Raw genomic sequence first — 12,806 nt, 5'->3', positions numbered from 1 at the left:
TACCCCAGCCTGGGAGACAGTGAGATCCTGTCTCAAAAAAAGAAAAAAAAAAAAAAACGGATGGACCTTCTTGTAAAATTGACTTGACAAGGGATTGCTGAAACAGGGTTTGACAAGGGCACACACGTGGGCCTGGGGGAAGGTTCAGGAGCCTGACCCAAGTTTGGCCAAGCAAATAGTCTTTGTCAGTTATCACTTCAAGAGGTGAATCCCAGGCACGGTGGCTCACGCCTGTAATCCCAATACTTTGGGAGACCAAGGTGGGCAATCACCTGAGGTCAGGAGTTCAAGACCAGCCCGGCCAATGTGGTGACACAACGTCTCTTCTAAAAATACAAAAGTTAGCCAGGCGTGGTGGCGGGCGCCTGTAATCCCAGCTGTTCTGGAGGCTGAGGCAGGAGAATTGCTTGAACCCGGAAGGTGGAAGTTGTAGTGAGCCAAGATCATGCCATTGCTCTCCAGCCTGGGGAACAAGAGTGAGACTTTGTCTCAAAAAAAAAAGGAAAAATTGGACAAATGGAAAATGCCTTTCCTTGGACACATCAGAGGAACTGAGGTCGCAAGGGAAACAGCTACCCTGAAGTCAGTGAGACGGGCACACCCAGCACGACACAGAGAGGCCTCCTCTCCTGGAGCAGAGGCTGCTAGGCAGGGAGCTGCTGTGCCCACCAGCGGTAATTCCACAGAACTGCAGAGGTGGTGTGGACTGCCTGATCTGAGAGTGACCCGTGGAGGCTCAGGCCCATTCTCAGGGGATTTCCTTTCAGGAAACCCACCAGCAGCTCCTTGAGCCATCACTTTCATCAGCCAAACAATCCCTGTGACCACAAATACTGCTTGAAACCCAGAAATTGTGACTGTGATTTATGTCAGTCCTGATTTGCTCTGCTATCTAGAATCTTCCACAGGGACCCTTACTACCAGTTGTTTTTTGTTGTTTTTGTTTTCATTTTCATTTTTTGTAGCGATGGGGTCTCACCCTGTTGCCCAGGCTGGTCTCAAACTCCTAGCTTCAAGTGATGCCTCCAGCTCAGGCTCCCAAATATTGCTGGGATTACAGGTGTAAGCCACCATGCCCAGCCCTCACTGCTAGTGTTTTTTTTTTGTTGTTGTTTTGTTTAGTTTTGTGATGGAGTCTTGCTCTGTCACGCAGGCTACAGTGCAGTGGCGTTATCTCAGCTTACTGTAACCTCCACCTCCCAGGTTCAAGCAATTCTCCTGCCCCAGTCTTCTGGGTAGCTGGGACTGTAGGTGCCCGCCACCACACCTAAATTTTGTATTTTCAGTAGAGACAAGGTTTCACCATGTTGGCCAGGCTGGTCTTGAATGCGGGTAACTCCCATTCTGGGCACCGAGGAAGGAGAGCTAAGCAGACCCCTGGCACAGTTAGTGCCTGAAAAATATCTTACTGCTCATTTATTTGCTTTTATATATAATCTCTTCATAGATAATCATATCTTATAGTCGGAGGAATGTCTAGAGCAGACACATTGCAGAGCAGAGCCTGGCCAACATGGTGAAACACCGTCTCTACTAAAAATACAAAAATTAGCTGGGTGTGATGGTGGGTACCTGTAATCCCAGCTACACTGGAAGCTGAGGCAGGAGAATCACTTGAACCCAGGAGGCAGAGGTTGCAGTGAGCTGAGATGGCGCCACTGCCCTCCAGCCTGGGCAGCAGAGCAAGACCCCCGTCTCAAGAAAAAGAAAAGAACTCTCCCATCGCAGAGTGGGCTGTGAAGACACGGGGAGATCTTGGACACCGAAGGCAGGCGGCGCAGGCCGGCCCACACACAGCAAGTGTGCAACCAACAGCTGCATGCCAGAGGGCACGCTGTGCTCCGTGGGTGTCCCCTAGGATGGGGCAGGGGAGACTGGGCCTCCCTGCCCACCTGGGTCTCAGAGGTGTGCCTTCCCTCCTCTCTCCAGCAAAAGGCTCTTCCCCTGAACAAACCCCGTCACCTGCTGCTGGGCTGCTGCTGGGTATGCCCCAGGACCCTGTCCTTGTCCTGAGCAGTGGTGTGGCTTTCAAGGTTCCTTGGAAGCAGCTCAGACACCGACCTCCAGGCCTCCATACCTGCCCCTCCCTTTTCCTGAATTGCCCTCCCCTCTGCCTTCAAGATCCAGCTCAAAGGCCACTCCTCTGAGAAGTCTTCCCTGATTGACGCTCCAGGGGCTGGTCTCATCTTCTCATTCCCTGACCCTTTCTACCTTCCGGTCACAGTAACCATCTCCTCTCCTGGAAGGCAGGGCCTTGGAGCTGGTTCCCCACAGCGCAGGTGTCTGATAGCAAAGGCCGGTGGAGGGCTACGCTTACTGAGCATCTGCAGCACCAGAATGGCCGTGACGCTGTTTCCCTTCTCTGGGGCTGGGAAGGGAGATTCTAAAGGCAAGGCTTACTCTGGGACGCAGCTTCTCTCCCCAAGTCTACCCCGCCGGATGGCCACAAAGTCCCTGGTTCTGGTTTTCCAGAGCTAGGGTTGGGCGTGTGGGGTGAGATCAGACCAACACGGTGGGGAGCTGGCACCTCTGTGCTCCGAGCGCCTGAGGTCCACGGCCCCAGGGAAAGTGGAATCAGAACAGGGTCCAGAGCCAGGTGTGGTGGTGCACACCTGTAGTCCCAGCTTCTCGGGAGGCGTAGGAAGAATCCCTGGAACCTAGGAGTTTGAGGCTGCAGTGACCTATGATCACACCACTGCACTCCAGCCTGGGCTAAAAAATTTTTTTTAAAAAAGAACAGGTCTGGAAACACTAGTTTTGGAGTCCAGGAAGCACTCAGGGCTCAGTCCCGAGAGGCCCTCCTCTCCACTCTCCCGCCTTGCTCCTATACCTGCCACTTCTTCCTACTGCCTTCAATCCTGTCTTCCCCTTTGATATCTCCCGCTCATCCTTCTGAGTTGTCACCTCCTCCAGGAGGCTCTCCCTGATCTCCAGGGAGATCTGGTTATGCTCCTCTTCTCCAACTAAAAAATCATCAAAATTAACGTTTATTGAGCCCTTACTATGTGGCAGATTTGGGGCTAAACTCCATAATGTCAGCATTTTATGTGATTCTTGAAAGGACACAGGAAGTGGCAGTACTGTCCAATTTCACAGATGAGGAAACCTAGGTACTGAAGAACTGCAAGGCAGAACCCAGATCTCACAGAACCTCAGCCCTTCTGCTTCTTCCTGAGTACCGAGGGGCAGGCCCCCCATGGGGTGACATTCTCGATGCTGTGTCCCCACAGTGAGGTGTGGGGCCTGTCAGGAGAGGGGACCGAGAAGCAGGCTAAAGAAACCAGAGGCCCCAGGAGGATGTGCCAGGGCTGCAGGCAGATGTGGTCCCATGCGCTCGGCTTGTCCTGGATCCCCATGCACTGCTGGTCCCCAAAGCAGCCCCGACCCATGAGCTCCTTGGGGAAGAGGCAACAGAAGCAGGCCTCACAGAGAGGTACCATTTACTCAGTTGTATTTTTATTATTTTGAGACGGAGTCTGGCTCTGTCACCTAGCTGGAGTGTAGCGGCTGATCTCAGCTCACTGCAACCTCCACCTCCCAGATTCAAGCAATTCTCTTGTCTCAGCCTCTCAGGTGGCTGGGGCTACAGGTGCGTGCCACCACTCCTGGCTAAGTTTTGTATTTTTAGTAGAGACGGGGTTTCACCATGTTGGCCAGGCTGCTCTTGAACTCCTGACCTTGTGATCCACCCACCTAGGCCTCCCAAAGTGCTGGGATTACAGGCGTGAGCCGCCACGTCCGGCCTGTTTACTCGGTTGTCTGGAGTTGACAGGACAGTCCTGAGTCCAGCAGGTGGCAGCTGTGGCCCCTGGGTGAGCAGGCAGAATGAGGTAGGTGGCGGGAGGGGCAGCTGCCTGGTCTCCCGAGAGGCCCTGGGTCTCTGCTGCAGCCCCTGCCTCGAGGCTTCAGGGTCTACCTGAAGGTGTGTTCTGAGGGGGGTGGTTCCATCCTTGGAGGATCCAGAGGCTGACGCAGGGCTGCAGCACCGTCACTGTCCACACCTCTCCCTGCCTGGTGTGGCTTCCGATGGTCCCTGTTCTCCTGTGCTCAGCTTGGCTCTGGTCAGCTGGGGAGGAGGAGGGGCTCGAGCTCTGAGGCAGGGGTGCTGCGCCTGTACACCAGGAACTGGATGGAGATCTGGGGGGCCGCTGTTAAGGCCAAGCTGACCGGAGACTGGGTTGGACCTACCCCTGGGGGCCTTCGACTCCCTGGAGCTGCCTCCATCACCCTCCCACCCCCACGCTGCAGGTGGGAAGGGCCAACCTTGAACTCCCCGCCTCTCCCTTAGCTGTGCTCTCCACCCGGCTCTTCAGGCCCTAGCCAAACTCCCCCTGCCTCCAAGCCCGGCACCGCCTTCTCCCTCCCGTGGGCAGCCTCCCTTGACCTCAGCCCAGGATCTTCTCGTCCTCTGACTCTGTGGCAACCTGGGTGCTCACCAGGTGGCTGGGCCATTTTGGGGCACAAGAGCCTCAACTTTCACCTCTCACTGCACCCAGCAGGGGACTTAGCAAATATCAAACAAAGGCCATGTTTACTTTCTCTCAGATGAGGCCCAAATAACGTTCTGTCCAGCCGTTCAGCAAACACTTCCTGAGCCCTCACTGACCATGGGTCCTGTGGGGAGTGTTTCCAGATGCCTCACCTTACACAGTATCTCGATGAGACAGCAGCTGTTGACTGAAGAAAAGGCACACCAGTACAGAGAAGTTGATGGCATGCCACGTGTCCCACAGCTAGGAGGCGAGGGAGGAGCCAGGACTTGAACCCAGGTTTGTCTGACCAACTCACGTTGTGTCTCCACACTCCAGCTCTCATCTGCACGGGCTGGAACACTCCTCTCCTGCCTTTGCCTGACTAGCTTCTCCTTCTCTGTCAGGTCACAGGTCACATGACACTTACAAAGGTCTCTGCTGCCCTCTAAGCAGGACAGCCCCTGGCTAGATGCTCTTGTCGTTTGTCTGCAGCTTGGCGCTGCTGCAATGAAGTCATTCTTTTTTTTTTTTTTTTTTTTTTTTTTTTTTTTTGAGTCAGAGTTTCGCTCTTGTTACCCAGGCTGGAGTGCAATGGCGTAATCTCAGCTCACCGCCACCTCCGCCTCTTGGGTTCAGGCAATTCTCCTGCCTCAGCCTCCTGAGTAGCTGGGATTACAGGCACGCGCCACCATGCCCAGCTAATTTTTTGTAGTTTTAGTAGAGACGGGGTTTCACCATGTTGACCAGGATGGTCTCGATCTCTTGACCTCATGATCCACCCGCCTCGGCCTCCCAAAATGCTGGGATTACAGGCGTGAGCCACCGCGCCCGGCTGAAGTCAGTCTTTGATAACAGCATCGTGGCCACTCTGCCTCCCCCTGGGCTGTGAGCAATGAGGCACTCACGGCTGTTCTTGCTCATTTATGGCTCCAGGGTCTCGCTGGGTGCCCGGAACACAGGAGGGGTGCACAACTGGATGAATGGATGGAGGGAGGGAGGGAGGGTGGGAAGACGGCGAAGGGATGGAGGTGGGAGGCAGGGATGAAGGGCGGCGTGGGTGGGTGGGTGGATGGATGGATGGAGGAGGGAGGAATGGATGGATGAATGGATGAACAGTAACAGATGGACAGATGGAGGCAGGGGTGAAGGGAGGGATGGGTGGATGGAGGGAAAGATGGATGGATAAATGGAGGAATGATGGATGGATGAAGGATGGATGGATGAATGGAGGAGGGAGGAATGGATGGATGGAGGGAGGGAGGAAGGCAGGATTTAAAGGGAGAGATGGGTGGATAAATGGAGGGATGGATGGATGGGTAGAGGGAGGAGGGGAGGCAGGGATGAAGGGAGGGATGGGTAGATAGATGCAGAAGAGACAGATGGAGGGAGGGAGGGAGAGGGATGAGTGCTGAAGCTGAGCGCAGGCAGGAGCTTCCTGGCCCACACCCTGCACCTGCCTCACACGCCCTGAAGGATACGATGGTGTCGAGCAGCAGTACACCCAGGCTGCCCACAAGCCAGGGCAGGTGGTGCAGCAGGTAGCTGCCCTTGCTCTGGCCCTCCTCCGGGTTTTTGAGCAGCACACTCAGCCCGTACAGCGTGTTCCCCAGCATCACCAGCGCAAACAGTGAGTAGGAGATCCCCTGGGTGGACTTCCGGAGGAACTGGGGCAGGAGGGGGTCGGGTCAGAGACCTCAAACAGGCCTCTTGTCACTCTGGATTATAACTGTCCACATGTCCACCTGGCCCACCACAGAGCACCTGCTCTGAGCTGATCTTTCATTGTGTGCCCAGTGTCTGACATGGGCCCGACACACAGAAGGGCCTCATCTGGCACTCCTCCCACCAACAGAGGAGCCCTTCCAGGCCCCTGCCCAGGTCCACAGGAGACCGTGGCTGTGCCAGGCCTGCTGGACCCATTCTACCCTGGCAGGCCTCCCCTCCCTGGCTCCCCAGGTTTTCCTCTCCCCCCGGGCCTCCAAGCTCAGCCCCTCACCTTCCCCTGACCTCCCACTTCCCCAAGACACACATGGGTCTCTTGGTAGCCTGGCTGGCAGGCCATACCACGCCCGTTTTCCAGAAGCAGAAATGGAGGCTCGGAGATTGGATTAGCTTGCCAAGCCCAGACTTTCTGAACCAAGGCTCCTATGCTGTGTACCCAGAGGGCCAGGACAGCCAGGCCGGCTCTCCTCCACTTGGCCCCACCCGGCCCCTGCTGGAGGCTCACGTTGGTGCGGATCTGAGGCAGCCGGGACAGCAGGTACAACACACTGGAGACCGAGCCGATGACGAAGCCAATGATTTCCTGCCGAGTAAAGGGCTGTGGGGCAGAAGGGGGCACTTGGTGCCTCGTAGGGGCCAGAGGGGCAGAGAAATCCCTCCTCAGAGGGTGACCCCCACCCCACTTAACGCCCACGAGGCTGTGGAGGGGAGAGCCCTGGGGATGAGCCAGCCACGCCCACGCCTCACCTTGCTGCCTGGCTCCAGGGACAGGAGCACCCGCCCCCGGAAGGTTTCCCTCGGGGCAGCCATGGGCCCAGTGGCGCTCAGTAGCGGTGTGGCGCACACCGTCCCCGTGAGGAACAACAGCACAGAGTTGATGGGGGCAGACACTGCACACGAGGCAGGAGGGAAGCTGAGGTTAGATGGCTGAGTGGCAGCAGACGGACTGGGGGCTGAGGCCTGGCCTTGCCTCTCAGGGGCTGTGTGACCTTGGTAAGTGACCTAACCTCTTTGAGCTTTCATTCTTCATCTGTCGAATGGATACAACAGTACTCTTCTAGAGTTGTAAAGGTAAAATGCTGAGGGCAGGGGAGTCAGGCGGGGGTTATACGAAGCAGAAATGCTGATGAGACACAACTCCCTCCCCAAGCGCCTCCCCGGGTCCGTATGGCCTCAGCTGACCTTGTCTCCCGCTCCTGAAGGCTGGGGCAGAAGCAGCCTTGGTGACTTGTCCTCGTTTCCCCAGCTCCAAGCCCAGGGCTGGACACAGAGGAGGGGCTGGAGCTGGGTCTGCTGAATGAGGCCTTGGGCGAACAGAACTAGCCTGTGGTCGGGGTCAGGATTCGCTCACTGCCCTCAAGCCTCTATCTTGGCCAGTTAAGGTTCAGGCTCTTAGATAAGGCCCGGGGAAGCCTTTCTGAGGTTTGGGTTATCACCCAGCCATGGGAAACCTGCTTCCTCCCACACTCCAGGCGCCCTCCCCCCAGCCCCTCAGGCTGCTGGTAGAGCATCTGACAGAGGGCAGCCCCCATACTCACACAGAGAGGGGCGTTTCCTGAACTTGTAGTAAAAGTACAGCGTCAGCATCACCAGGTCTGCCAAGACGTAATATACCGCCGTGTAGGTCTGTAAGAGACACGGGGGTCCCAGGCATTGGCGCAATCCCAGGGTCTGGGGCCACGCTGCAGCAGCCCTCTGCCACATCCCAGCTGGGTGACCCTGACCAGGTCATTTCACCTCTCTGCGTTTCTGTTTCCTTATCTGGCAAGGAAGAGCTCACCTGGCAGAATGACAAATCAGGTGGGCAAAGGCACAGCAAAGATCTAGGCCAACAAGTGCCACTGAACAGGTGGTCCGCACTAGCAGTCAGGACGAAACAGGACTCCACGGCGAAGTGATGGCTCTGGTTTGGCCTGACACCAGGGCAGTTAGAACTTTTTGGTCCACTTGGGGAGACAGTGCCTTCCTGACTGGGAGCACCAGCTCTGCCTGTCCACAGGAGTGGGATGGCATCTGGGCCTCCCACGAAAAAACTCCCTTTCTCCTCAAGGGGCCCACACTCTGAAAGCTTGGTCAGCATTCTAGCACCCTGGAGGTGGAACACCTGGCAATGTTCCTGTTAGATGTGTTCATATTGCAGATGGGGAAACTGAGGCCCAAAGAAGAACAGTGACTTGCCCACAGTCACAGTTTGGCAGACAGAAGGCGTGGAGCCCTCACAAGATGGAATGATGGGTCAGGGTTCCGGAGACCGGGTGGGGCAAAGAGCCTGGCATCTGCTCAGGCAACCCTGCAGGGTGAGGCAGGGTTAGGGTTAGTGCCACCTTCCCGGGGACCGGCCCACCTGCAGGGGCAGCTGGTCAGCAAGGAAGGAGCCGATGAGGTTGCAAGAGTCTCCGCCGATCCAGCCCAGGAGGAACCACAGGGACAGCGCCTGGTCCATGTTGCCTGTCTTGTAGGCTTTGATGAACTGGCTGTGGAAGAGGAAGAGGAGGGGACGCATGTTCAGGCCGCCTTACAGGGGACACTGCCCAGAGGAGACAACCACGGGAGGGTGACGCCGAGATGGAAAGAAGGCGGCCTGGGGGCCCATCCTCTCCATGGGCGGGGTCCTCAGGAGTCTTCTGAGCCCTTTGGTGGATTCCCCTGGAGAATCCCTTCTAAGCCGAGGGCTCTACGGCTGTGTATCTTTCCAGAAAAAGCCCAGCCTTACTCAGATTCTCCTCCACCACACCCTGGGGTCTCCAGTGGGGATCTGGGGCTTATGTAGCGTCCTGAAGTTTTGTGTTGGGTCCTGAGGACTGCTGCAGAGAACCCTGGATCCCTTCTTCCATGGATGTGGGAAGGTGCTGGAAAGGGACATGCAGGCCAAAGGCCTTGGCATGCCAGGTCTCCAGGAGCAGCTGCAGCCAAGACAGGCAGAACCCCAGCCCAGTTCTCTTTAGAGGGCAACAGAAAAGGGCGGGGCTGAGGTGCCTGGAGCTCCACTATCAGTCATGGGCTTTTGGTCCCCTGGCTGTTTTCCCAAAGGTCCCTGGTGCTGGGACCCTCTTAGGACTTCTGGCCAGATGCGAGTACGAGGCAAAAGCTGGCGGTGGAGATGAGGCCCAGGGCAATTCTGAACCCTCTGCATGTGTGCTGACTCATTCTGTCCTCAAGGCACCCGTGCTATGCAGTCCACCACGATGACCTCCTCACTGGGTATGGAGGAAGTGGTCCCATACAGCTCAGATTCAACCCCTACCTGAGCCTCCACCCTTGCTGTTAACCACGATACATACTGCCAATTTACCGTTCCCATTTCATTTTAACCACCTGCATGCATGAAGGAAAACAGACAAACATAAAGAAACTAAATGTGGCCAGACATGGCGGCTCACACCTGCAATCCCAGAACTTTGGGAGGCCAAAGCGGGTGGATCATTTGAGGCCAGAAGTTCAAGACCAGCCTGGCAACATGGTGAACCCCCATCTCTACAAAAATACAAAAATCAGCCAGGCATGGTGGTGCTTGCCTGTAATCCCAGCTACGCAGGAGGCTTTTTGAGGGAGGAGAATTGCTTGAACCCAGGGGGTGGAGGTTGCAGTGGGCCAAGATCACACCACTGCACTCCAGCCTGGGCAAAAGAGTGAGACTCTGTCTCAAAAAAGAAAAGAAAAAGAAAGAAAGAAACTAACTAAATGGCAGTTCATCCCACCCATCATCCAAGTCAGAAACTACGATATGAGCATTGGCTGGGGTCTTCCCATGGCCAGGCCCTCTACCCGCCTCCATCAATCTCCTAACCAAGCCTCCCTCCTTTCAGATCCATCCTCCCTTTCAGGAATCTTTCTAAAACCCCTGTCTCAGCCAGGAGCAGTGGCTCATGCCTATAATCCCAACGCTTGGGAGGCTGGGCATGGTACCTCACACTTGTAATCCCAGCACTTCAGGAGGCTGAGACAGGAGGTTCACTTGAGCCTAGAAGTTCAAGACCAGCCTGGGCAATACAGCAAGACACTGTCTCTACCAAAAAAAAAAAACTAGCCAAGCCTGGTGGTGGGCAACTGTGGTCCCAGCTACTCAGGAGGTTGAGGTGGGAGGATCACTTGAGTCCAAGAGGTTGAGGCTGCAGTGAGCTATGACTGCACCACCGCACTCCAGCCTGGGTGATACAGTGAGACCCTGTTTAAAAAAAAAACCAAAAAACTGTCTTTAATAACAAATAAAAAACTAAAACTCCAGTGTCACCAAAAACTGCCAGAGCCTTCCAGTGCCCTTCAATAAGGACCCACATCCTTCGAGTGGGCCCTTGCAACTCCCCAGGCTCACTGCCCCTGGATGGCTCTCCATTCCTCCCCGCTCTGGTCTCAGAAGCCTCACCCACCCCTCCTTGGGCCCAGATGCCTCTGCATCTCTTTCACATCTCAGGAAATGTCAGTTCCTCCTCTGAGCCTCCCCTGACATCTTCTCCTTCCTCCTTTGTAACACTTGATATCCCTGTCCCTCCCAGACTCACTCAAGTTTCTTGAGGACAGGGGAGTAGCACAGGCTCAGCACTGAGAAGGCCCTTAATCAAGGTTTACCCCATGGGCCTTAGAGTAAAGCCCCTCCTCAGATGGTATTACTCAGCTTGTCTTCATCAATTACAGGAAAATGATTCTGTCCCACTCAGGAGAGACTGAGGCCTGGGGAAGGCTGGGGGACAGCCACCCTCCCTCCATCACTTAGGACCCAGGCCTCCAGTTCCCTCCCTGTTTAATCAACCAGCCCAGGCAGAAAGGGGGAGCCGCAGCCATCTCCTCAGATAGTCCTGAGGAAGTTCTCAACCCTGGACAGGGAGCCCTCAGTCACGTATACCTGTCCAGTCAGCCTGGTGAGGGCCTCTCCAATCCTCCCTATCATCAATGCTTGCTGGAGGCTTCCACAGCCTCCAACGTGGCCCCTCTGCCTCTACTCTCTCTCTGTCACTCTGGTCCTTCCTCCCATCACTCCCAGATTATCTTTTCAAGGATACCAGAATGGAAGCTCTGGAAAGACAAGGACAGTGTCTGTTAGGCTTACTGGCACCCAACCCAACATGGCACATGGAACAAGGGAATTCAGTAAAAACATCGAGCCTCTGATAGGGTGCCTGGAGAAAGCAAGGGGGAAGGACATCTGTTCAACACCTGGTGCTGGAACAACTGGATATCCACACGTGCAGCAGCTCACACCTATAATCCCAGCACTTTTGGAGGCTGAGATGGGTAGATCACCTGAGGTCAGGAGTTCGAGACCAGCCTGGCCAACACGGTGAAAACCCATCTCTACTAAAAATATAAAAAGCTGTTGGGCATGGTAACACATGCTTGTAATCTCAGCTACTCAGGAGGCTAAGGCAGGAGAATCACTTGAGGCCAAGAGTGGAGGCTACGGTGAGCTGAGATCGCACCACTGCACTCCAGCCTGAATAACAGAACGAGACTCTGTCTCAAAAAAAAAAAAAAGGAGGAGGCTGGACTCCTATTTCACATCATTTACAAACTATAACACAAAATGGATCAAACACCTAAATGCAAAGAGATGCTGGGCACAATGGCTCATGCTGCTAATCCCAACCCTTTGGAGGCCGAGGCAGGAGGACTGCTTAAACCTAGGAGTTTGAGACCAGCCCAGACGATACAGTGAGACCCTGTTACTAAAAAAAAAAAAAAAATAATTAGCCAGGTGTGTTGGTGCACATCTGTGGTCCCAGCTACTCAAGAGGCTGAGGCAGGAGGACCGTTTGAGCTAAGGTCAAGATTAAAATGAGCTATGTGATCACACTACTGCATTCCAGCCTGGGGAACAGAGCAAGACCATGTCTCAAAAAGAGATAAGGGTAAATCTTTGTTATCTGTATTTGGCTATGGTTTCTTAGCTATGATACCAAAACCACAAGATACAAAGAGAAAAAATAGATCAACTGGACATCATCAAAATTAAAAACTTTTATGCTTCAGAGGACACCATCAAGAAAGTGAAAAGCACACCAGGCAAGGTGGCTCAGGCCTGTAATCCCAGCACTTTGGGAGGCTGAAGCGAGTGGATCACCTGAGATCAGGAGTTCGAGACCAGCCTGGCTAACATGGTGAAATCCCGTTTCTACTAAAAATACAAAAATTAGCTGGGCATGGTGGCAGGCACCTGTAGTCCCAGCTTCTCAGGAGTCTGAGGAAGGAGAATCACTTGAACCCAGGAGGCAGAGGTTGCAGCGAGCTGAGACTGTGCCACTACCCTCCAGCCTGGGCAACAGAGTGAGATTCGGTCTCAAAAAAAAAAAAAAAAAAAAAAAAAAAAAGGAAGCCAGGCTGGGCACAGTGGCTCATGCCTGTAATCCCAGCACTTTGGGCAGCCGAGGTGGGCAGGTCACGAGGTCAATAGATTGAGACCATCTTGGCCAACATGGTAAAAACCCACCTCAACACACAAAAATTAGCTGGACATGGTGGTGCACACCTATAGTCTCAGCTACCAGGGAGGCTGAGGCAGGAGAATCCCTTGAACCTGGGAGGCGGAGGCTGCAGTGAGCCGAGATTGCACCACTGCACTCCAGCCTGGCGACAGAGCAAGATTCTGTCTCCAAAAAAAAAAAAAAAAAAAAAAAAAAA

The 12,806-nt window shown here is 54.7% G+C and overlaps 1 protein-coding gene across 7 annotated transcripts in view; it reads right to left on the bottom strand.

Annotated features, from left to right (window-relative positions):
• Nucleotides 1–3,443: 3,443 nt before the first annotated feature.
• SLC66A1 (solute carrier family 66 member 1) overlaps nt 3,444–12,806 on the bottom strand; it is a 17,906-nt gene continuing 8,543 nt past the window's right edge. For 2 of the 7 annotated variants that reach the window (XM_032300628.1, XM_032300627.1), the window contains exons 3-9: nt 8,539–8,668; nt 7,733–7,820; nt 6,942–7,084; nt 6,700–6,792; nt 5,951–6,136; nt 3,737–4,137; nt 3,652–3,699 (exon numbers count right to left, since the gene is read on the bottom strand). In XM_032300628.1, the coding sequence (XP_032156519.1) occupies nt 4,063–4,137; nt 5,951–6,136; nt 6,700–6,792; nt 6,942–7,084; nt 7,733–7,820; nt 8,539–8,668 (715 nt within the window). In that variant the 3' untranslated portion in view covers nt 3,652–3,699; nt 3,737–4,062. Of the gene's footprint in view, nt 4,138–5,950; nt 6,137–6,699; nt 6,793–6,941; nt 7,085–7,732; nt 7,821–8,538; nt 8,669–8,907; nt 9,607–10,100; nt 10,142–12,806 lie in introns of those variants that run through there. The other 5 variants (XM_032300634.1, XM_032300631.1, XM_032300629.1 and 2 more) reach the window with 4 other exon arrangements.

This window comes from Sapajus apella, unplaced genomic scaffold (assembly GCF_009761245.1).
Source record: "Sapajus apella isolate SASKATOON/1434 unplaced genomic scaffold, GSC_monkey_1.0 scaffold43, whole genome shotgun sequence".
In the NCBI taxonomy this organism is placed as follows: Eukaryota; Metazoa; Chordata; class Mammalia; order Primates; family Cebidae; genus Sapajus; species Sapajus apella.
This window is presented reverse-complemented; position numbering and strand designations above follow the sequence as displayed.